The sequence below is a fragment of the Eumetopias jubatus genome, unplaced genomic scaffold, assembly GCF_037043125.1.
Source record: "Eumetopias jubatus isolate StellerSeaLion01/CBP00866 unplaced genomic scaffold, mEumJub1_p1.0 scaffold_3, whole genome shotgun sequence".
Classification (NCBI taxonomy): domain Eukaryota; kingdom Metazoa; phylum Chordata; class Mammalia; order Carnivora; family Otariidae; genus Eumetopias; species Eumetopias jubatus.
Window position 1 is genome coordinate 65,580,692 of NW_028274809.1, and position 26,586 is coordinate 65,607,277.

At 34.8% G+C, this 26,586-nt stretch overlaps 1 protein-coding gene across 3 annotated transcripts in view; it reads left to right on the forward strand.

Annotated features, from left to right (window-relative positions):
- The window catches only part of SCN9A (sodium voltage-gated channel alpha subunit 9), a 94,833-nt gene that overhangs the window by 56,599 nt on the left and 11,648 nt on the right, over window positions 1-26,586 (forward strand). For 2 of the 3 annotated variants that reach the window (XM_028123003.2, XM_028123006.2), the window contains exons 17-23: window positions 3,247-3,367; window positions 11,868-12,022; window positions 15,809-15,982; window positions 20,125-20,247; window positions 24,103-24,384; window positions 25,043-25,096; window positions 26,007-26,144. In XM_028123003.2, the coding sequence (XP_027978804.2) occupies window positions 3,247-3,367; window positions 11,868-12,022; window positions 15,809-15,982; window positions 20,125-20,247; window positions 24,103-24,384; window positions 25,043-25,096; window positions 26,007-26,144 (1,047 nt within the window). Of the gene's footprint in view, window positions 1-3,246; window positions 3,368-11,867; window positions 12,023-15,808; window positions 15,983-20,124; window positions 20,248-24,102; window positions 24,385-25,042; window positions 25,101-26,006; window positions 26,145-26,586 lie in introns of all 3 variants that reach the window. The other variant, XM_028123012.2, reaches the window with a different exon arrangement.

Below are 26,586 nucleotides of genomic sequence, written 5' to 3' on the forward strand. Positions count from 1 at the left end.
AAGGGACAAGGCAAACATAAGGTCCTACTACTCCACCATCTTAACCTGATCATATTTTCAGTAGTTGAAAGGGGCTTCTTAGATAGCTATCATTTATAATCAAGATTAGAATGTTTCAAAACTACTTCAGTGCTTTATGGATACACATTGAAGAATATGGAAAGATATAGGGCGCCTGGGTGGCTCAGTTGGTTAAGTGACTGCCTTCGGCTCAGGTCATGATCCCGGAGTCCCGGGATCGAGTCCCACATCGGGCTCCCTGCTTGGCAGGGAGTCTGCTCCTCCCTCTGACCCTCTTCCCTCTCGTGCTCTCCATCTCTCATTCCCTCTCTCTCTCTCTCTCAAATAAATAAATAAAATCTTTAAAAAAAAGTATATTTCACTTTTTATTAAAAATAAAATCCATGCAAAAATTACAAAATAGCATATTTGTAATATTGAGAGGGAAATTTTTTACACCAAAGTATTTATTTCACTGGTCTTAGTGTACTATAATAATTCTTCAATTTTCAATGTTACAAGAAAGGAAACTAAATTACAAATGATTGAGTTTATAGATATGAAAATAATCATATAATTTATTTTGTAAAATGATTCTAATGATTGACTTGATCTCTGTGTACTAAGCAATAAGAAAATTCAGTAGTTAAATATAGCAACACCTGCTATGAGAATAAAATGCACTTCCCTTTAAGAGAAAGTTTTTATTATAGATATTAGCCTTTCTACTTAAAAGCATCCTTTTGGACCCTGTTAAAGAAACTTCCACTTCAGTAAATATTAAATTTAAAGGATGAATAGATTAGAACTGAACCGTCTACATCACTAGGGCATGCACATAAATGTTTAATATTATATACAGTACTAAAATAGCTACTTTGTGAATACTTCATGCATCCCCAGGAAAACATAGAATTCCTAAAAACATTTTAACTTGAATTTCTAAAAAGCCATAGCAATTTGGCTTATGACACAAATGATAGTTCATATTAAATATTTTGATAATGTCTGTTCTGATGAGGAATCATCTTGAATAACTGTCATTTATGATATAAAATTTGAGCCAAACTCTGAATTTAATTGACAAAAAATTGCCATAAAAGCTATGAAAATAAAAGGTTTCAGAAATGACAAGATATACTTTATAAAATCATCTTCATTTTATTTGCTTACAAATTAAGTTGGCATATCCTCTTTGTTAATGCTCAGTGAGAAAACCAAATACTGAGGTTGAAGATGTTTTCATTAATTTAGGCTGAGTAGGCATTCTGCAAATTAGAATCATTTTAGTTAAAAATTGTTGCCACCTTAGAGGAAACCATGAAAACTACTTGCTAGTTGTCAGTATTTTGGCTACTAGCAGGAAAGTGCTTTGCATTCTTTCTGTCAGCTGTTTCTCCCACTGCTTTGCCTCAAAATCCGGGGCAATAACCCATTTTTCACATTTGAAGGTCTTGGTCTCATCGCCACAGAATCATAGTACGTTGTCTTTCAGTTCCCTGGTGACAGTCCACATGCATCTGAGAAGTCAAGAACTGAGGGCATCAGATAACTGTAGTCTTTTAGATAACATACTCAAAATTAGTTTTTGTGGTAATTGGCACAGTAGGGCCTATTAGTAATTATACATTTCCCCATTGTTTCTTGGAGTAATGTATATTTTAAAACCTTAAATATATTCAGTCTTATAATTAATTTCTATTTCCGTTATTTTCAAGTCATTTTAGATGAATTCAATCAAATGACATTTCATAGGGATACTGTTCGTAACTGATACTATTATAAAACTCTTTGACCTGGTGGGAAGAATGCCCCGATGTCAATATATTGATTATGAGTATTAGAGTATTCATAATTCTTTACTCTCATTATAAAGAACTTTGCTTACATCATTCCTTACGTACAATAATGTATCAATGCCTTTTTTTACTGATGTTGAATAATGTGTGATAATAATAGCACTGAGAATGTGGTACCCATAAAGAACACTTTTAGCTTCCCAGTAAATCTCTAAAAATTAATATTTCAGATTAGGCCTATGATATTAATGCAAATTAATAGATTAAGGAATCAATTTAATGGAAATGAGGATTTCCTTTTAGCACTTGTATTTGTGGAACTATTCTAAAAAAATAGTAAAGCTGTAATCTTAATAAGGGAAGCATCTGCTGTAATAACTACTAGTTTCAATATTCACATGTCGTTTAGCAAATGAGAATGAAAAATGAACTCTTCCATTGATGTGCTGCTCTACCCCTTATAAAGCAATATTAGGAAAAATTGACAGAGTTTTGCTACAATTGCTGTATGTATTTTTTCTAAAAATTTCTGTGTATGTGTATGTTTGTAAACATCATGTTTGATCATAAATTTCTGGGCGGGAAAAGCTTGTGTTATGATCAACTATATGATCATAATGACAATGAATTCATTCCTGTCGTGTGTGCGTCTGCCATGTTTAATTTCATTGAATCTTTGTTTCAGAGTTTGCATGTGGTACTCACTTTGGTAGCCACTGTTTTTTGACAGTATAAATAATACTTTATGATCTTTTCAACTATGTCCTGAAATTTTATACTGAAATGGGTGGTGTTGGATGAAATAATTACTATGGTCTTTGGCATTTTGATTCCAATATGATATCTGACTTTTTTTTGTCTTGATCAAAAGCCTTCTATCTATATCATCCTGGTACATATTCTTAAATCCAAGAGATAATAGAACAAATAAGTTTGGGTTTCATTTTACACTAATTTCTTTTTTTTTTTTTAATTTTAAGTATCAACAAGCTTTTCTGCCAACTGTCATATATGATCTTTCAAGTATCAGGCATTGGCAATTTGGCACTTGTATTATTTCTACTAGGGTCTTGGTTATCTGAATATAATAATTATTGGTGTACACAAATTTATATTAAACATAAAACAATAAAAATGTGGCCAATACTTTGCAAATATTATAGTTTACAAAAAATACCTTATGCTAATTCTGTCTAAATACTTACTTGTTAACATACTAAAAATAATAAAATTTATTTTTCACAGGATGTGTAGATAGAAAGATCAAGCATAGATGTATTATAAGGTTACCTGACCTCAATATGTGTTTATACGTTTTTATGGCCATCATACTGTTAATCTTTTTTCATAACACTTTGCATGACTTTGATTATTGAATATGGCTTGAATATAAGATTTGAATGACCCCTAAATGAACTGTCTGGTGGGGTGGTGAATTTCTTTTTAGAGATTGAATCGGTCAAGTTCCTCTGAGTGCAGCACAGTTGATAACCCTCTGCCAGGAGAAGGAGAAGAAGCGGAGGCCGAACCTGTAAATTCAGATGAGCCAGAGGCCTGTTTTACAGATGGTAAGAGAAAAATCAAAATGTTCATTAGCCATCCATTTATTGGTATTTGGGGTTTTATCTTATATCCATGTCTAGAGTTCAGACATCTATTTCTGTGTTATTTGACTCTTAAGTCATTATCTTTACCCCTGACCTCACACTTGAATTCCAGATATGCCTATAATTCCCCGTTGGTTATCTCCACTGGTTGCCTTAAAACATGTGAAGTATAATAAGTTTAAAACAAACTTTAGTCAGTTCTCCCCTATAAAATCCACATCTTCTTCTGGTCTTTATCTCATTTAGTGACATCATGATCTATCCTGCCTCTCAAGCTAAAGACTTTGAGTCAGCCCTGACCTCTTCCTTTCTAGCCCCACATTGATTACAGAAACCACAAGTTGATCAGAAACTCTGGACAGGGCCTGCATCCCCCCGGGGATTCTGATGCACACTGGAAGCTGGGAACCATTGGTCTATAGGATAAAACCTGAAGTCCTTAACATACCATGTAAAACCCTTTGCACCTCAGTCTATTCTTTTCTAACAGTACCTCCTTTGTTTACTTTTCACTTCCTGGCTTACTGAACTTACTACTTCTGGAATGTTTCAGTGATTTTATTCAAAGTAGTAACTTTGAACTTGAACTATGGAAGTGTACAGCATTTTCTAATCGAATATGGTGTCATTCAAGTAAAAACACAAACCTATACTAGAGTTGCAGTATAATATAATAACATAGACCACAAATTTTGAAGCCTGATAAACATGAGTTCTAATTGGTCTACTTCTAACTCTCTGAGACCTTGAGCACATTTTGAAAATCTTGTATCTCAGATACCTCATCTATAAAATAGGTATAACCACCCCATCTGAATTATAGGGATATCAAGGAGATTAAACAAGATAACACAAATTAATTACCACAGTTCTTAACATCCTTCTTTTCCTTTTTTTATTTTTAAAAATATTTTGTTAGCAATTCTGTAGAGAAGCTATGATAGCATAGTGTTGATGCTAATGACTTACTATCTATTACTCTCAGCATCAGTATTTTTTGTAGAAATCATTGACTTGCGTTCATCCTCTAAAATTTTTCTCAACCAGCCTCCTCTAGCACTCATGCCATAAGGAAACTGCCTGTCAAATAAAGATACCAAACTACAATGGGTGCATGAATTCTCTTTAAATACAAAGCTAAATTCCATTTTATGTGAGAAACGAACAAGTGTAAGACCCAATTGATAGAAATTTTGTGTTTGCTGTAATTAGTACCATGAGCAAAACACAGAGTTTCCTATAGAAATGTTCATATTAAAGGCATTTAAGAATTTCATCAGGTGTTGCCTATTTCTCAATAAATTAACACCATTAAATCTGTAAAGATGCTACCAACATTTCCTCTACCCATTTTATGAATGACCCTAACTTAAAATTCTAGGATAACTAGAAAGAAGTTGGGTTTATCAAGCAGATTATGACTTCAAATTAGAAAAGGGGTTTAGAAAAACTTAAACCTTCTACAGAAAGCATTAATACTAAGCTATTTCATTCTGCAAGTGCTATCTTATTGAGCTTAAACTACATAAAAAGTTTATGTTAGTCCTACAAAGCACTAATGCGAATATTCACGTGATTCCTTTGAGGTTATGCATAACTTCTAAATTGAGTCTAGTGTTTAGGAGATATTATAAAAACACATTTTCAGATGTGTTTGGCCATGACTGCTGGAAATTTACTGAGGACCAAAATTCATTTTCAGTTACACAAGGTAAATACATTCTGAAGAGCCAATGTACGCCAGTGTGACTATACTTAACAATACTGTATTGTATACTTGAGATCTGCTAAGAGGGTAGGTCTCAAATGTTCTCACCACACACACAGGGAAGAAATTGGTAACCGTGTGAGAAGACGAGCTGTTAATTAGCTTGATTGTGGTGATTATTTTATAATGTACACTTAATATCAAATCACCAATTTGTATACCTAAAACATATACAATTTTTAATTGTCAGTTATACCTCAGTAAAGCTGGGATGTGGAGAAAGAATGCGCAAAATCAACCTACAAAAATAGAAGTCAGGCCAGTAGCTACTTCTAGAGGGTACAGATTGGGAAAGGACATGGGGGTGCTTTCTGGGTGCTTAAAATGTTATATCATGAGCTACGTGACTATTATATGAGTATATCAATCTGTATCTTTATAACTAGTGTACTCTACTAAATGTATGTTCTACCTCAGTAAAAATTTAAATCAACAAATACATATTTTTTTTTAAAAGACAAGAAAATTTATGAGGAAACACACATCTGTGAGTCCTATCACTTTGAGCAGCTGTGCTCCACTGGGAACTTTGTACTCACTAGACCTGCTGGGCTAAGAGGCTCAGCCTGATAAATCAAACAGGACAGCCAATTTGCTGAGCCTCTCACCATTTATCCACATAATCATTCTTTCATCCAACTAACAAATAATCATTAAAGATCTTCTGTATTTTAGGCCTAGGCCTGAGTACTGGAGAGAGATAGAGCAATGAAAAAAACACTGCCCCTTGCTCAAATACATATGTAAATATTTAGTAGGTCAGATAAGTGTTACATGCTTTGGAGAAGTGAAAAGAAAAGAGGAATATAATAGTTGAAGGGTAGGAACCTACTATCACATAAATAGAGTGGTCAGGAAGGCCTCTCCAAAAAGGTAGCATTTGATCAGAGACCTGAAGAAAATTGAAGTGGGCTGTGCAAATGTATGAAGGAAGAGTATTTTAGGCAGCACAATATTTGAGGAAAGTCAAGGGGCCAGTATGGAGATTGAGAATGATGGGAAGCGTGGTAGAAGGTGAGGTCAGGGATGTAGTAAAGGCCAGAACATAAGCGCTTTTAATGACATTATAAAGACCTCCTGTAAAAGTCTCACAACATGCCATCTTAAGAGTAAATGGGTGTGGTGATGGGTATTAAGGAGGGCACGTTCTGCGTGGAGCACTGGGTGTTATGCACAAACAATGAATCATGGAACACTACATCAAGAACTAAAGATGTAATGTATGGTGATTAACATAACAATAAAAAATTAAAAAAAAATAAAATCCAAAAAAAAAAAGAGTAAATGGGTGGATAGCAAGGACAGATGCTGGGTGAATTCTTGGATGTTCCTGCAGTAAGAGATTCTGAGTAGATTTTGAAATGAAAGCTAAAAGAATTTGCTGATAGATTGGATGTTGGTTCCAATGTGAAAATGTGAAAAAAGAGTCAACAACGATTCCAAATTTGGGGTCTCAAACTGGGAGATGTCTTCCTCATAATGACTTCAAAATGATTGGGCTTGGCAGGATGGGAAATTGAGAACTCATTCACTTACATTAGAAATGACTCTTACCAGTTTGTGATAGGTCTATAAGAGCCGAGCTAGAACCAATGCCAGTTTAGAGCAGCATTTGGCCTCCAAAGATTTTTGTTACCTAAAAGGCAGCAGAAAAATCATAGGGAGTGTGAGAGTTACATCAGAGGGGTTGTGTTTTCACTGAAGAACAGACACCAAAATGATTTGTTGTTCATTGTCTCACATCCGTTAATCCTTTTCAACTTCATAACTATCACTTTACTAATTTTCATATTTCTCCTGCATCCTTTCCTCCTCCCTCTTATGCCAGGCCTTTCCTTAGTTCTGTTCCATTAGCTTTGTAATTCAAGATACCAGGCTCCTTCTCTAGATCTGCCACTGTTCTTCACTAGCCTTACTTCTGCGTGTCATGACAACTTGACATGACAGAACTCTGATTCTGCTTGGTTTTACATTATACTCCTTTTGGATTATACAATCAGTAAATTACAAAATCAGGATTAAGTTATGAGAAGGATACTCTCTTTTCCATAAAATAATGTATTTTCTGTTAATTTGGTAGAAGGAACCAACTCAGCTTCCCCCCAAAATGTTCTGAATTCAATTTCCTATAAAATAATAACTAATTCTAACTTTAAGAATACAGTAACAACTCACTTGTGCCTACTTTTTTTTTAAAGAAAATGTGGACAAAACACTTGTTTTAAAAGATTTAGAAATTTTTAAGAAGTTATAAAAAACTCATTTTTCCTTATCAATTTTTACGTTAATTATACTGATTATGCTATTATATTTGTATTAATAGGTAGTCTGTCTTGGAAGAGGTTGATGTTGGTTAGTTTTTTTGTGCGGTGGGGGCTGGGAGCACTGGTTTAACATGATGAAACACAGTATAGACTTTATGAAATGCATCACGAGAACAAATTAATGAAACCACCCAAAAGAAAGAACTTTTACCCCATAGGGACCCATTAAAATGCTTGAGAGGTTCTTCTGTTATGTTTACATTTAATTAATAGTCCTTTTAAAAAAGAAGATGTGATAACATTGCTAACCAGCTAGGTTCGAAATCTCTTAGGATATGCCTTTGCATAAAAGCCAGACAAGCACTCGAACACTCTTGCCTCAAAATAAGAGTGAGAAACTCTCTGAGATGTGATAAATCCCGAGGGCAATATTTATCAACCTTCATCTCAGATAAAAAGTTTACTTTTGTAATTAGAATGTAGGGTCCCTTTTCTTACCTCAATCTTATGAGTAATATTTCTCTTCAGTTTTAAGACTGACACAAATAAATCTCGGATAGTAAAATCTTAAAGGGAAACTTTCTCCTCTGGCAATTATACTTGAGGCAGATCGATTCTGTTCTGCACAAGATGTTTGTTTTTATATTGAGATAAATTCTTAAGTCTCAAGCATTAAGTTAATATAAAAAAAAAATAATTCCATCTTAAAATTTTTTTCACTCCTTCTGGTATTTTCTTTTGCCCCGGAAGAGATAATCTGGGAGTCCATTTTGGGGCCTACCTTTTTACTATTTTCCCACATCATTTTATAAAATATTCTAACTTTATTAAATACATTTGAGATGTAAGGTAAATGTTTTAGACAATGTGAAGGTGAATTCATTCAGATCTGAGGTCATGTTGACTATAATTTAACGTTGGTTAAATGAAGGCATATGTATATTTTCTATTCACCCTGGGTTTGTTTTTGTTTTTTTTTTTTTTTCATCCAATCTTTTTGTAAATTCTAGAATTTTCAGATCATTACTAATGCTTGGATTATTTTAGAATATTTGGGGGGGGGAATTACGTCTTTTAAGTCAACTATACATGACCCATTAAACCATATATGTAGAGGACTATAGTAAGTACCGTGAGCAGAAACAAAGGGCATAACTGATGCAGTTTTAGCCCTCTGGGAGCTTAAAAGCTTCCAGAAAGGACAGGAACACATAAAATACACACAATAGCAAAAACACCAGAGACTTTGGTGCAGGGGGAGGCGGTGGGAAACATAGCTTGGTACATTCCTATAGTGCTGGAAATTAAAGTGCCAGGTACACCTCATATTACCTGGGTCAATGAACTAATTTCATTTTAGAATCATGAAAGAAACCATAATAAGATACTGCCTAAACAGTATAGTTCAAAAGAATTCTGGTTCTGTGTTTCAAGGCATACACTTTATGATTCTCTGAAGTTATTACTTGATAAACTCAATATTTTTTAATTAAATATGTTGTTTTATAAAAAAGGAAATTATTTTTTATAATGCCTACCTTGCAAACCTCTGAAACCAGTATCTAAAAAGTGCTCTCCCCCCTTTTTACCTTCCTTCTAATTGGAAGGAAAAACTTTTTTTTTTCAGTGATTTCTTTTTTATTGAAGTTTAGTTGACACAAAATGTTGTATTAGTTTCAGATGTACAACACAGTGATTTGACAAGTCTGTATGTTATGCTCTGCTCACCACAAGTGTAGCTGCCATCTGCCACCATACAGTGCTCTTGTGTGCAATATCATTGACTGTATTCCCTGTGCTTTGTGACTAATTCCTAAGTGGAAGCCTGTACCTCCCACTTCCCTTCACCTGCTTTGCCCATACCCTCATTCTCCACCACTGGCAACCGTCAGTTTGTTCTCTGTATTTATGGGTCTGTTTCTGCTTTTTCTATGTTTATTTATTCATTTGTTTTGTTTTTTAGATTACACATGTAAGTGAAATCATATGGTATTTGTTTTTCTCTATTTCACTTAGCAGAATGCCCTCTAGATCTATCCATATTGTCACAAATGACAAGATCTCATTCTTTTTTATGGTAGAGTGAGAACCCATGGTGTATATACATACCATATCTTCTTTATCCAGTCATCTATCAATGAACTTGGCTATTGTAAATAATGCTGCAATAAACATAGGTGTGCATGTAACTTTTCAAATTAGTGTTTTCATTTTCTTTGGGTAAGTACCCAGTAGTGGAATTACTGGATCATATGGTATTTATTTTTAACTTTTTGAGGAACCTCCATATTGTTTTCTACAGAGGCTGCACCAGTTTCCATTCCCACGAACAGTACACAGTGGTTCTGAAAGGAAAATTTTTAAGAGATCAACTAATTGTAGTTTCTCTTTTTTCAGTGCTTCCTCTTCTTCACAGTAATTATGGTTGGGTTTTTTTTTAAATCAACTTTAATTTTTGAAATTTAATTTTTGAAATTTCAGTCATTATCTTTCTGGGTCTTTCTTGGTCACAGTTCTGTTCACCAGCCCTTTATGAAACTTTTTACTCCCTGACTTTTTTTACTGTAGCTCCTTGTACATCTCTCCTACTTCGACTCTCTCTCCGTCCCCTTCAAAGGTTTTCTCTTATTCCACCTGTCCTGGTGGTGTACAGGTGAATGTTTAACAACCAGTTCTCCAAGAAAAAGAGAGTGTGCATATGTACCTCAGTTTACTATAAATTTTGCTGATATAAAGGGTGTGTAGCACATGATTTACAAATAATAATATAAGCAATATTTGTTATTGCACATTCCATATAACTCATTGATTCTCACACAATGCTTTTGTTAAATTTTACCAAAATTTTGCATTTATAGATAGTCAATGATTGCAGTTGATGAACATGTATAGATTTAACCTGAAGGGTGGTTGGTAATTTCATTTCTGTTGATCAGTAAGGTTAAAGTGAGACAAAGAAACTATATGTCAGAACTTCACTCTCATCAATGATGTCTGCAAATCTCAGATAATAGAATTTGAATAATGAAAGAATACTTCCTCAAAATTTTCTGCTATTCCCAGCGTCATGGCTACAAATATGACACTTTTACTGTTTTATATATTTTATTAACATTTCCTGCATTACTTGTTAAGTTTACTCTAGAAAATCATCAAGCCCTGGTTATAGTTCCTAACTAGAGTTGCCATGACCTATCCCTCTTGTTAAGGCTACTGAACCAGAATCCTAAATGGTTTTCTGGCTCTGAATCTTCCTACACCTCCACCCTCTTTTTTCTTCTCTTCCAACTTATCTTCAACTGTTGGAGACATCAACTTAAGTTGCATCTGCCTGTATCATTCTCTGCTAACAACCCTTCACTTATTCCTGAACATCTATAGGATATAGACCAAACTCCTTCGTGTGGAGGAAAATGCTTTCCATAATCTGACCAATTTCTCTAACCTCATTTCTCCCCCATGCCTCTGTACACTTCGCTTTCGTCACAATTCTGAACTGCTTATAATTCCTATGCACAATACCTCTTGCTCCTCCTTGGTCTAGAATAACACCCATACTCTTTTTGGCTAAGACTTTGACTCAGTTCAGGCTCCAGTTCTTCCACAAAGCCTCTTCCAGTCTGTCCTCAGCAAACAAGCCAGGTGAGGTAGATTTTTTCCATGCTCCAAAATAACCCCTTTATATATGTGATTTTAGTTGACATATCCAGTTATAGTCATTTATTTCTATCTCTATCTACCTAACCAAAACCAAAAATAAATCCCCCGAGGAGAGGAAACTATATACACAGCTAAGTATATAAAATATAATAAATGTTTAATGGAGAAATGAATGAATAAACCTAAAATGTAAATAAAATGTTCCTCAATTTATCATAGCAGCATGTTTTACACCTACAGTTCCAAAGGTAGAGTTGTTTTTAACATAGAGTACTTGAAACAGTTTTACCTGCATCTTCTAATCAAGATCAAATTCTTTTGAACATAATTTTAGAAACTTCTACCAATTTTCTTAATATTATCTAGAATTGAAGCTTTGTGAAGAGCTTTTTTTTTTTTTTAATACAGTGGAAGTATCAGGAAACTGTAGGTGAGATCCACATCAAGGAAAATTAATTTATCAGCAAAGAAGGTCTTGAAAAGCATTTTGTCCTCAGATCTTAGTTTAATATTCATTCATTCCGTGTTCATCATGTATCAGCACAGCGTTAGGACTGCAATAATGAAAAAAATAAGTAGTTTTAACACTTAGGAGGAGATTGATGAGAAATCAAGGAAGCACAGAATGCATTTTAAGTTAGAAATAATTGACAAGCTGCAGTGTAAGTGTTAGAAATTATTCAGTTGAGGGACATCACAGGGAAAGCTTTGCATAAGTATTTTATTTATTCTGAATATCAATATTTTATATGTATATCTCTCTTGTCAGGTTGTGTGCGGAGGTTCCCATGCTGCCAAGTTGACATGGAGTCAGGGAAAGGAAAAATCTGGTGGAACATCAGGAAAACCTGCTACAGGATAGTTGAACACAGTTGGTTTGAAAGCTTTATTGTTCTCATGATCCTGCTCAGCAGTGGTGCTCTGGTAAGTTATATGACACCTAAAGCAACCACCCAAGTCAGTATTTTTAATAAATGAGTTGGAGGATAAAAATATGAAAGTTGTTTTACCTAAAAGTGAATTCCTATGATTAGTACTAGGACAAAATTTTAGTTTAGTTCAGTAAATATTTAGTAAGCACTACTACATGCCAGACATTATTCTTGCTTCCTTGAATGCAAAGGTGGATAAGATCCAGGTCCTTTTCTCAAGGAGTTCATAGAGCATTGGGGAGAGAGGCACAAGGGATTACAGAACTGGAATGTGTTTGTAAGTGAAGAATATACTTGATAAACTCTATAGCAAGAGATGAACAATTGTCTGCTTGAAATTTCAGAAAAGTAGTTGATATTTTACAAGATCTAGAAAGATGAATAGGATTTTCCAGCCAGACAGGGTGGGCTGAGGAGCAAGGGTACAGTGATAAGGAAGCATAAAACATCATGCGGTATTCAGGAAATTAAAAGTTTCCAAGTTGTAGAAAGTGACGCCGGAGGAAGAGCAAATACCGGGAGGAGAGTGGTGGCCAGAGGTACTGTGACAAAGATAGGCAGCGTCAGCTTGTGAAGCATCTTGCAAAACTAACTGTAATTTAAGGGTGAGAATGGGACACGTTTCCCACTCTTGCATATATACCAAGCACTTTCTATGAGAATTGAAAGGGACCTGGGAGAGTTACAAACTCCCTAAGCCTTCTCTTGTTTTTCTTTCCTGCTGACACGAACAGAGATGAACCATTAGAAGCTCAGTTCCAGCTAGAGATACCACTGGAAATTCTTTATACTAAAAACAGAATACTTAAGAACTTTGTAAGTTGTTTCATAGATAGTCTTCATGGATCTGGAATTGGATTTTTATGAGAAGTTAACCTGTTGCTATTTCATGGATGCTGATAGAATATATGCGACCTCCAAGTCAGAGACAAAGGATTTTATTAGTCATGACATTGGAAGCAACATGAACTTCAACATGTTTGTGTTGGTCCCCTTTGTCTCCAAGTCTCCATGAGGGCATGGCATGGGGATAAATGAATGGCCCACACACGTGGATTAGCTTCATAGCTGAAGAGCACTAAATTTAGGGAACCCTGTCCATTTTTTTTTAAAGGAGGGGAGGGGCAGAAAGGGAGAGAGAGAGAATCTTAAGCAGACTCCACGCCCAGCGTGGAGCCCAATATGGGGCTCCATCTCACAACTCTGAGATCATAACCTGTGCTGAAATCAAGAGTTGGATACTTAGGCGACTGAGCCACCCAGGCACCCCAGGGAACCCTGTCCTTTTATAGCAAGCAGTAATCAACCTTGCTTTTTTGTCCCAGACAGAGACAATGTCTCATCCCTCAAAGCAACCGGGAGAAATAACCTGAGTAAAGAGTAAGTCAGGGCCTTGCCTTCTTGGCATACCCAACAATGACATGAAGGGATGCTCAGGGCCTACAGTGGATGGCCTCTCCTAAAACAGATGAAGAAAAAAAATGGTACTCTTCTTATCGGGTGGAATGCGAGTAGGAATCTCAACAATGTCTACATTATCTTGTATTGCTAGTAACTGTTTTGCTGAGTCACACATGTGACTGAGACTTTTAGAAAGGAGAGTAAAAAAGAAAAATTAAAGAAAAGTTTAGAGCAATCCCTTGTTGAAAATGTTGAAAAAGGAAGATGACATTTTTTTGGGAAGAGGTACTCTCAAAACTAAAATTCTGGGGTGCCTGGGTGGCTCAGTCGATTAAGTGTGGGACTCTTGATTTTGGCTCAGGTCGTGATCTCAGGTTGTGAGATCAAGCCCCATGTTGGGCTCTGCACTCAGCGTGGAGTCTGCTTGAGATTCTTTCTCTCCTTCTCCCTTGGCTCCTCCCCCTGCTCAGGCACCTGTGCGCTCACGCTCTCTCAAACAGATAAATAAAATCTTAAAAAAAAAAAAAACCTGAAATTCAGTTGAATCATATGAGGAAGAAAAGGGAAAGGTATTTTAAGAAACTGCTCTTTTTACTCAGAGAGTTTGCTAATTAAGCTAGATTTTTAAAATCCCTGTCCATAAAACAAAAAAAGGTAACAGCCGAGTTCGTACGTATTTATTATGTTTCAAGATCTTTATATAAGTTTTTTCACTTAATCTTTGAACAATCCTATGAAAAAAACTATCGTTTTGCTTATTTTACCAATGAGGAAGTTGGGCGGAGAGTTTAAAAAGTTGTTTAATGTCCCAAAGCTAGTAAACAACAGACCCATAACTGAGCTCTAAAGTCAAAGCCAACCATATCTTTTCACTGATTTCTGGCTTCTCAAAAAGGAGAGTACCCACCATGTAGAAACAAATGAATGGTGACTGAAATGAGTAACAGTAAAACCTACACCCCACATTGGGTAGAGCTCACATAATGATGTCCTTGCCTCCTTGCTTCCACATCCACGAAACTAGTCCTGGAAGTTAACTAGGAGCCCTGCAGGCTGAATCCTGTTACCAGCTCTGGGACTAGTCAGAACAAGGTGCACTCAGACAGGGTATTTGGCTCTGAGCATCAAGACTTACTACTGGTCCTGCTCTGCACCCCAGTTCCAGGAACAACCCTCTTGTTCTGTGTGATCAAGCCCCTTCCTTATCTTTGCATTTCAAGTATTGAAGTGTTGCCATAGTGTCTGTCTGGGTAGCTTGCCTCACCCCTCAACAACTTGGAGAAGGGAGGCTAGAACATCCCAAGAGCTGGAAGGTCCCCCTTGCATTTCAGTGCCACTGACATTCAGAAACTCTGCCAGCTGCTAGAACCTTCTTTTATCGTCTTAGTAAGTCTGCTCATTCTCTGTGTCCCAACTTCTCTGTCATCTTCAATATTGATACCAACAGTTTGCGATAAGTTCCAAGGATCATTTTTAAAGTATTGATATAGGAACTTGGAATAAGAAGAAGAATGGATAAGCCTGTGGCTATGGATAGGTAGTATAATGTTTACCACTAAGGATACAGCTCCTTTTGCTTTCATGTTCTTCAACGAAGTGAATATTGTTTAATCTTGAAAAAGCAAATCCTAATACTCTAGACCTGTTTAGGTCAGGAATCATTTTCAATGTCTTCGGTGAGCTCAGTTCATTAAGTCCATTCTAATTATTTCCCGAGGGACTAGTGGCTATGACTGCAGAATCATCGTCCGTCACTTACTAAAAGTTCTAGAAGAGTGTTAAAAGGTGCCACATTCATGAACTGAATGTAACAGTAATTTGTAGAGCTAAAGCTTTCAATGAATGATAAACTATTGTGCAGAATTCAAAGAAAGAAACCATCCTCTGTGTTCCCCAGTCCTTTGACACAGTTCTAGGCACTGGGAATGCACAAGCATATAAGAACTGAAGGAGATCTCCAAATCCTACTGGTGAGAGTGAAGGAGAGTACAGGGTGAGAAAGATATATATGACCGGACAATCTGGGAATCATGTCTTAAATTATCAGGATTCATCCAATTTGAAGAGAGATAAAGGGAAATCAGATGAAGTAGAAATTGCTGCAGTTATCAGAGATCGTGGTTCTTTTAGAGGATTATAAATTAATTTATTCTTTGCACCATTTCTCTTAACCTCTGGCGACCAGTGGCACATACTGGTAAGAAGTCTAGAAACTAAGTGTTACACAGGAGCTGTAAACCAGAAGAAAGTCAGCTAGCCCATAATGGTATATATCTTTCAGTATAAAATTATCCATCAGAATTTTCTTTCCTGCTTTTGTCATGAATCATAAGCTTTAAGGTGGATGTGAATTGAAATTTGAATTCTATTTTCACAGGCTTTTGAAGATATATATATTGAAAAGAAAAAGACCATTAAGATTATCCTGGATTATGCTGACAAGATATTCACTTATGTCTTCATTCTGGAAATGCTTCTAAAATGGGTAGCATATGGTTATAAAACGTATTTCACCAATGCCTGGTGTTGGCTGGATTTCTTAATTGTTGATGTAGGTTGGATTTATTCTTACAAATAAGTGTTCTGAGGAACCTTCACTAATGTTGTTTGTTATCATATTTTGATCTTGGTTAGCTTTTTATACTTTCAGACTATAGTCTTATAGGTACTTTTGAAATATTAATATAGCCAGTAGAAATATATCTGTAAGGAATATTAAAAGAGAAATTCTGCAATGAATGTGAATTCTTTCCTGTACCATTCTAACATTTATAATTTACTTGTGCATATGTTTTCTGCAATCAGAGAAAATGTGATTATATATATATACATATACATATATATCACACACACACACACACACACACACACACACACACACACATATACACATGATTTGAATATCATTCCTATTGGGAAGAAGAAAAACTGAAAACTTGGTGGTGGGGGTTGGGAATGGAAGAGGGAAGAGGCACAGATTAAAAAGATAAAATATTGATTTTTTTTTTTACAATATAAAATTAGAAAATAAAAGAGGATAAGGGATATATCAAGTTGTCTCATATGTTAGCTGAAAGTTATGTAAAATGGTAGTGCTAAAGCTAAATAACTCTGGGTTAAGGAGTTGGGGAGGCATGGAATTTCAAAATATTTATCTCTGTCACAATGAGAGGGAAAACCAAAATTAGTCACAACTCTTGTCTCCACCTGAAACATCCAACTTACCCTTCATCTCTAGAGTGGCAGTGAAGCAGAAAAATAGGCATTGGCAATTTCAAGTAATAAATTCAGAGAACTATTTAATACTTGGATGATGGAAAATATATAAGAATGCCTCAGCTTATGCATTATTTTTAACAAAGCAAAACAATTTTTTAGGAATCTTGTTGAAATGGGAAAGAAATCCTAAAATAGCTGTGAGATTAAGGTCTCTCAAATAGAAATGGTGCAACAGCCAATTTTATCAATTTATTCTTATTTAGTGTATTCAATTTTATTTTATGTCAATGATTTAATTTAATAATATATAACATATAATAATTACATTATTATGTTTTATATTATTTTAAAAGGTTTTCTTAAATTAATTCATGACCTCAATTTCCCAATCTAATTTTTCTCAGAATGATTTGTTTTTTTCTATCTTCTACTAATTCTCCTAGATTTTCCAAAATCTAGTCTTTGTGGCTAGGGAAGGGACAACTTATAATCAGTTACACTTCTTAGAGATTGGTTTTCCATCTGATGTGGAATTAGAGGGCAACATGCAAATTTTTATAGTGTTAACAAGTGCTCTAACATTTAACCAAGAGTTTGCATCATCAAACTTTTCAGAAAAGATAAATATAGCATCATTAATAGATATCAAAATTACAAATAAGCATTATAAATAGCCAAATCTGACTGCAAAATTAAACCAAAACTCATCATATCTACTCAAAAGTTCAATTTCTGAACTGTTATCCAAAGCTCAGTAAACTCTTTTTTAACGGCTCAATATATAAAATATTGCAAACAATAACACTTTTGTTTTCTATATCAGTGATGTACAAAAACTATTTTTTTTTTTTTGAGGTATAGCTCTACGTTACATCTCTTATGTTCTCTTAGGCCTTCTCTGTGAGATCTCTAATTTTTGAAACCTTATATTAGTGATTCCATATTGATTGTTCTTTAATTTACTTTTATATATATGTTACCTAGTTACTGGCTAGAAAAATAAATGGTAAGATAGATGCTTTTGTAACATAATAGATTTAAAGAAAGGCTAACCTAAATAAGAAGAAATGATAGAAGGAATGTAGGTTATTTCTTTTCTTTTCTCTTAACCATTAAATTTGATTGGGTCTTTTAAAAGTTACTATAAAATATGTAAGATATTCAAAAACCTTTAAAAATATTACCACAAACATAGTTATTTTCATCACTCAGTCTGTGAAATAAAAGCTTATACATAGAATTGATTTATTTTAGGTTAAGAAAGAGATAAAGCCATTTCGTAGCAGAAATTGTTTTGTGTTGTATTTCAAAATCTGAGCTGGGGAATCTTAATATTTAAGAGTATGTAATATACAGAACTCAGGTATATAGCTTCAATTTGAAATGTTATTTGATATTTTGAGAAAAAGTAACATACATGTAAATAAAAATATACATTACCTATTATATATAATATTCTATATATAATATTTTTTTCTATATATAATATTTTTAAAAGGCAACATGGAGAGTCAAGCTGTACACAATATTCTTGCTGGTAGAGATGCAAATTTAGTGATGCAGATTTGGAGGAGGAACTGAAATTTTGTTTCTCAAAAATTGAACCAGTTATCTAGAGGAATTGTTCTCAAAGTTGGTTCTCATTGAACCAATAGCATTGTTGGGAACTTGTTAGTAATCCAGTTCTCAGGACCTACCCAAGATCTACTCAATCAGAATCTCAGGTATTGTGACCCAGAACACTGTTGTTATAAGCCTTCCAGATAATTCTGGTGCATACTGAGGTTTCAGAACCACTGATCTGATTTGATATTCACAGGATGGATTGTTGGATTTCCACAGGGTTCTTTAATTGAAATTTATTTGCCTGAGCATTATTCGTCAGTATTGGCATATATTGTATACATACATATGTATGCATAGATAAATAGATGTGTGTATATCTTCTCAGTTACAGAGTAATCTCTAGTTTTCTCAATAATATGTATCTATTATATTCAATATCATGACACCTAACAGTGGTTTGGAAATTAGGTCTGCCATTTCTGTAGGGGCTATTCCCATTATAATAGACATTTAAAAACTTCCTGATTAAAAGGAATACTTGCTATTCTTATTAAAGAGCATATTTTAAGTGTACTTAAGAAAATAATGGACCTGAATGACTTGGGTGAATTTCGGAATGATATAAGGGAGGATTAGTTCTGCTGGATATGTAGCATAAAGACTTAAAAAGAAACAATGTTACATTAAGATATTTGGAAGCAACTGCAGGAGAAAGAACACACACTTCAACACATCTTGATTCATAAATCAGTTTACTTGTCTCTGATAGCAGGAGCAGTGAACTTGTGAGCAATGAATTTTTCTACTCTGTCAATAGTTAAATATAAGGAGGTTGACTCTCAGGTTTTCCTAGTCTTCCCTGGAAAATTTTAATCTTTTAGTCAGTACTTAATTCATAATGAAGAGCTGCATTCCGGACATTGTTCTTAGCCATTGCTTCCTGCTACTCACAGTGTAAAAACATGAATATTTTAAATGGAACTTACTCAGAGACTGAATGCATTTACAGATCCAGATGTAAGGTCATTGGGGAGCTCATTACTCTGATTACCAAAATGTGTATTGATTTTATTTCTGTCCATGTTCTTTCTTCTAAGATAGTTTATGATAAGAACACAAATTTCTGTTGGACACTGGTTATGGTCATTGTGGCAGGTCTAACATGATAAAGTTCCGTATGTCTGTGTTGATTGTAAAGCCAGTGAGATCCCATACTCTTGTGCTCTCTTCCATACAATTGAGATTTTCTCCCACTATTCCTAGGTAAATCTTTGGTACCAGTTCTGAGAAATTGCAAGGCAGAACAATTTGTGGGGAATTAGCTCCATCTCAAAATCATGAGTCTTCAAATGCTTTTGAATAAAGTCTATACTAGACTTAGATTTGGTTGAGTCAATGCCACACTCTTACGACTTAGCTTCAGAATCACATACTTTGTTATGCCCTAGGTTTTATTATAATTGAAATTTAATAGTTGCTCTTATTAAATGTATAGCATAAGTGTATGACATAAGTTGTTCATAAGAATTAAATGTATAGCATATCTAATTAAATATATCAAGCATAACTTCAGAATTAATAAGCAAGTACATAATCATTGATGACAAAAAGTGTGAAAAGCTTTATTCAGATATAAGAAATAACCTACTTTCCTAAAAGTTAACCATTGAAAAAAAAATAACCTACTTTCCTTCGACTATTTCTTTTTATTTTCTTTAGCCTTCCTTTGTAGCTATTTCCTTATAAAAGCATTCATTCATCTTATCTATTTTTAGGCAGTGATGAGATAACTTGATATGTAAAATATTATTCTTGTTGATCTGCTCTTAGTGATCTTTGAAATTGACTTTTCCTCTTCGTGCTTTATTATTTTACTGAAATGATTAATGAAAATTTTATTTTTTGTAGGTTTCTTTGGTTACTTTAGTTGCAAACACTCTTGGCTACTCAGACCTTGGCCCCATTAAATCCCTTCGGACGCTTAGAGCTTTAAGACCTCTAAGAGCTTTATCTAGATTTGAAGGAATGAGGGTAAGAAAATGCTAAACTTTTTAATATCCTTGTTTTCTAAATGGAGTATAAAATATAAAAAAAAAGTATGTAGAAATTATGGGCTGTTTATATTAATATGTACATATATCTACAAATATACATATAGATGGACTGTTTATATGTGTGTTTGTGCATATGCATATACATAGTATTCAGTGCATATTGTTTAACAAAGAGTAAATCAAATATAGTAATGCCTCCTTCACATAATTTTGTTAGGCAGTAATCCAAATAAGTGACTTCTTTTTTAAATGAAAATCTCTCTACTAGGAAACACTATTCATTCTGATAACATCTCCCATATACAAGTTATCAAGGACTTGCCTGTATCCAATGCTCAGATTTTATAGGGCGCCTGGGTGGCTCAGTCGGTTGAGCGTCTGCCTTCAGCTCGGGTCATGGTCCCAGGGTCCTGGGATCGAGCCCTGCGTGGGGCTCCCTGCTCAGTGGGGAGCCTGCTTCTCCCTTTGCCCGCTGCTCCCCCTGCTTGTGTTCTCTCTCTCTGTCAAATAAATAAATAAATAAATAAATAAATAAATCTTTAAAAAAATTTTTTTAAAGAACTAACCTGGGTAGGAATCATAAGAAAAAAACAGGGAATTGGAGCGGCTTCAGCCACATCTTAAATTTCATCCTTAAAATAAATGTTTCAATGAAAGTAGAATTATCTCCAAATTACATTTGACACAACTAAAGCTCTGAGAATTTACATAATTTGTACTAGGCTGCACGGTGCCTGAAAAGAGATCATTTTGTAGAGACAAACAAGGTGAGATAAATAATGACTAGTAGCAACTTAGCTTTAAGGGCTGTATTAAGCCAGCAACTTCATAAAATGCATGGAGGACAGTGACCTTACTCTCTCCAATTAGTCCATATCCTCATTTATTGCTGCTTTCCTCAAATTTCCTTTTCATCAGCTTTATACTTGCTTTCTCATGCTTCTGTTGTTCTCTTGGCTGGGAATGCTTCTCCCTGCCCTGTCCCAACCCTGACTCATCAATATAGCAGACAGATACCTACCCAGCCAGTAAGCCTCAATTTAAATTTGCTTTGTCTCTTCACCATGGGGCATAAGTGGGCATCCTCCCTCTATGTTCAGACATACAAAATCCTTATTATACTGTTTTCTACTTATTTACATGACTGCCTCTCTACCTGTAGTCCCTGAATAACTCAACATGTAGATTAGTCTATCTCACTGCTTCTCTAAGTGCGATCCACAGACCAGCCATCAGCGTCATCTGAGAACTTATTAGAAATGCAAATGCCCAGGTCCCGCTCCAGACATACTGGATCATAAACTCCGGGATGGGGCTTGGAAATCTGAAACCTCGGGTAAATATCAGAGATCTTCTGGTCTAGCAGATCTTTAGTGTTACCTCTGCTAAACTATGACTGTTTAATGCATCCAGTGTACCCATGTATATGAGAGATCATGATTACACACACAAAAAATCATAAGTATAAGTCAACCCTTTCTATCATATAAGAATTGAAAATTTTAAATTTACGTTATTAGACAGAAAGGTGGGATTGGAATCCATTGGCATTAACTTTATTTTTGGAGCCCTGGTAGAATGTTACAATCTGTCTAGAACTTATGACTGATTTCTGGACTCAGACAGTATCAGTATACTGCATTTTCATGAATGAAGAATATACATTCCCTTACAAAACTACTTCCCTCAGCAATGAAGCCAGCACATTATTTTATCCTCTCTTCTCTTTGTTCTTTATCTGTAATAGAGCTGATGCAGGAGAATGGTTTAATATATTTGGAGGGCCAGATATGTCCCTTTAGCATTTATTAATCACGCAAAAAGGGTATGTTCCTTCACACTGCAGGATGATTCTGAAGAATAAATGAAACAGTGATTTGAGGCATTTTTGTCATTAGCTTCCTTTGAGTCTTGAGGCTCCTAAGCTTATTGACTTTCCCAAATGGCTTCTTATCAGACCGATACGTACCTATCTCCCTCAGAGCACTGTTGCTCACATTCTTTCAGCAAACCTTTTAAACACGAATGATGTGTCAGTTATTATTCTATAAAAAGAGTACAGTGGTGAAGAGACCCAGTCCCCCAAGACTGAATAGGGACACAGATCATGGAGAGACAGACAGGGGAACAGTAGTTATTCTAGGACATCAGCTATAAAGTAGTAAGCATGCAGCACTACAGAAACATGGGGGAGGTTGGAGTGGCTGCCACAGGAAGTCCAGGAAGGCCTCACAAGGAGTTGACATTGAAGCCGTGACTGACAGAGTGGGTCCAAATCCCAGGCATGTAGGCATTCCAGGCAGAGACACTACCTGGGGGAGAAGCACAGGATTGAGTGTGCAAGGCCTGTTTGAGCAATGACTAGAAGATCAATGTGCCTAACTGATAAGCACAATGGGGAGGCCAGTAGGAAGTGAGGATGAAAGCATAGACTTGAACAGGAGTTGGCCACTTTGAACTTTATTCTCTACTCCTGTTCTTCCTAATCCTTTTAGTGTCATGTACACTATTGGAATCTCATAAAAATACGAATCATCTCTTCATTAAAAAAGTACACCTGTAATGTTTTTCATATAATTTCATGCTCGCATAGAATCTCAACAGGCCCATAGACCCTAGGGTAATAACTATTGCTCTAGACCAGAGGTCAACAAACTAAAACCCACAGGCTGCTTGCCTGTTTTGTAAAGGAAATTTTACTGCTTCTCAGCCATATCCATTTGTTTATAATTTATTGCCACAGTGGCAGAATTGAATAGTTGGCAACAGAGACCATATAACCCTCAAAGCCTACAAATATTTAAGAAAGTGTTTGCCAACTCCTGCTGTAGACAATCTGAAAAGTAGTCAGAGATGCTTAATGTTTCACCATTTGGAAAAAAGAGGGAACACAGTGCTCTTACTTAACAAATTAGTCTTTAACACATTTGGACTCAAATTCAGACTAGAGCTGACGTATAAAAAGACAGGTAGGTTTTGAAAGGTGGGGTAATTAGGAAAATCTGGAGAGTGATACTGATAGTCTGCATGCAGGAAAATTGGAGTGGCAAGAGGCACTGGTCATTAATAGCAGTGGAAATGCCAAAAAGCAGAAATAAAGGAAGTATTAAAGATAACTACCTCATTTTTATTTTAACTGAGGCAAGCATTGTCTATATTTAGCCAAGGACTTATATATAAAGTATATTTAGACTTAGAATAATAAATTTGAAAAGGTGGCTCTCATTTATCAGATGAAGAAACAGAGGTCCCAAGGTCTTAATTGAATTCACATATCACATTATTAGCAGAACCAACTAAATAGAAAGGGTTCATACAATAAAAGACTCCTAACCTCAACTCAGCTTACATACATCAATAGCTTCTGTATATGGGAGAATTTTAGCACTGGTCATTCTAGGACTATGAACCTTTAAATGTACATTTTATTTATCATTCATACTTAGAAATTTCTTTTTTTTTCCCTAGAGTATGCAGATTTAGGACTTCACCTTACATCTATCAGGTTTTTGGTTTATTATTTTTATTTTTTCATTTATTTAAGCTGTGGTATCATTTTAGTTACTTTGTTTTGCACTGTGGCTAATGGTTTCAATGTGTGTTCATCATGTATTTTAGTAAACTTGTTCACAGGGCTCCTGTCTCATTCTGTCTTGCTTGGCATACTACTGAGCTAGACATTCAATTAATACATGTTAGTTGATGATTTGATGTCTTAAACATGTAACGGTGGCTTTTCTAATTTCTTTAATTCTGTATTGTGTTTCGTTAATGTCGACCATTTAACATTTTTACTACTCCTAATCATCCTTTTCTTTCTTTTGAATACTAGGTGGTCGTGAATGCACTCATAGGTGCAATTCCTTCCATCATGAATGTGCTACTGGTGTGTCTTATATTCTGGCTAATATTTAGCATCATGGGAGTAAATTTGTTTGCTGGGAAATTCTATGAGTGTGTTAACACCACAGACGGGTCACGCTTTCCAACAAATCTAGTTCAAAATCGTTCTGATTGTTCCGCGCTGATGAATGTTAGTCAAAATGTACGATGGAAGAACCTGAAGGTGAACTTCGATAATGTTGGACTTGGTTACCTGTCTCTGCTTCAAGTTGTAAGTGAGCCCTGTCATGAATGCTTGATATTTTGGTAGACACTAGATGAGGGATAGAAGTCATTCTTTAAATAATCTATTACCTAGAAATTAAAGATAAGGTACTTTGTGACTTTAAAAAGGAGACTTGGTCTTTCTTAGAACATATACCTATAAAACATGAGTTAAGAAGCAAAGGTTCTGTTGCATTTGAGAATCATTAATTCACAATAGACTTTCGGTGTCATGTGGCTCCTCACCATTTACACTATCTGAATGTTGCTCCAAAAATAAATAGTTTTTGGACTGCCAGTTTTACACTATATGGGAATGAGAAGAACTTCCCACTATCATAGAGGATACTTAAAAAATGGAGAAAAAAAATGTTTCCTGCCTTGTTCATAAAATTCTCCTCTACCTCTGGAAAAATAAAAGTTCATGTGCAAACTTTGCTGGATTTGTAACAACCTGTAAATAATTAACTAGGACTAAGATTTAGATGTGACTTGGGACCATGTCCTTTTTGTTCTTGACATAGCATCTTTATATTAAATTGGAATTTTGAAATACAGTAAAACACAGTGATTTGATGTCACTAAATGTAACAATAAATGGACTAAACTCAGGTATGGCTATTTTAGAGTCTGAGCCTCACATTCAGATTTTATTATTGTTATAGGCAACATTTAAGGGATGGATGGATATTATGTATGCAGCTGTTGATTCTGTTAATGTAAGTATTGATCATTATTACACCAAACTTACAATTTTTAAAGCTCCTTAGTTCAGTTTGGCCATTTTCAAATAGTAGCTCCAAGGATGGTATGTACACACAGAATGAAGCACTTCCACCTAATAATAGACTAGCAATTCTGTGTGCAGCATTTGGTGACTGAACTTGCTCAAATTCTGGCTCTCTCATAAGACCTCTGCACCTGACTTTGAACAAATTACTTTGCCTCTCTCAGCCTGTTTATTGACTGAAAAAAAACAAAAAAATTCAATGTCCACTTCATGGCATTGTTCTGAGGATCCAAAAAGAAAATGTAAGTAGAGCACTTTGTTGTACCGCCTAGCAATAACAAGTGCTGAATGAATATGTTTATCAAAATAAAAATTCAATAACAAATGCTATTCATGGGTTTAAAAAATTTTATTCATAGTTTTTATTGTTTTTATACTTAAAATGCTGTGGAAGAGTTTATGTGAAATGAGTTCCATGCTAAGAAAGTTAAATCCAGTGAAGACATTTCTGTCATCAAATGAAGAAAAAAAAAATCAGCAGAATTTCTATAAATATGGTTATCTCCTCTTTTACAGTTTTTTTCTGGAAATAGAAAACATACATTAGGTCACTTAGTTACTAAATTGTCCTACCAATCTGAGAACAAGTACTATGTATGGTTAAGTCCTTTGTAGTCATTTGAAGATTATATTCATGTACATAGTAAGCATGTAATAAATATTTACTTAATGTTGAATAAATTTTTAAGAATGTTTATGCCGATCCTTAAAATGTTATGGCTTCTGAAAAGCCAAGTTCACCTAGGATAGAACGATTTGGATTAACTTGTCAAACCATGTGAAAAAGAAAATGATTAATGTTATTGTCAACATACAGCTAACTTTTGTTAATTTTATAGGTAGACAAGCAGCCCATATATGAATACAGCCTCTACATGTATATTTATTTTGTCATCTTTATCATCTTTGGGTCATTCTTCACTTTGAACTTATTCATTGGTGTCATCATAGATAATTTCAACCAACAGAAAAAGAAGATAAGTATTTTAAGGTTTTTATACTGCACTGAAAAATATGAACAATTATTTTTCTAAAAACATAATGTGGAAATTTAATTTGATATCAGTTAGTAATTAGCTTCATTAGAACTTCATTGATTTTTCAAATAATTGACCAGGATACAGTACAGATATGCTTAATATCACTCATCTCTGCATAGAAAATAATTATCCCCTAAGTCATGACTATTTTTAAGCAATATGACAAGTGTTCAGTTTTTTTCAATGTTCCCTATAAAAGACTAATAATTTATAATTAAAATTAGTGCACTATTTATTTATTCAAGACACATTTCATTCATTCTCTGAGCCACTGTTCTGTGGGATATGTATTGGGCTGGCCCATGATGGACAACAACACAGGATATGGTTCCTGAGCTCAGGGAGTTTATATTACAGCAGAAGAAATGATACCTGTAAT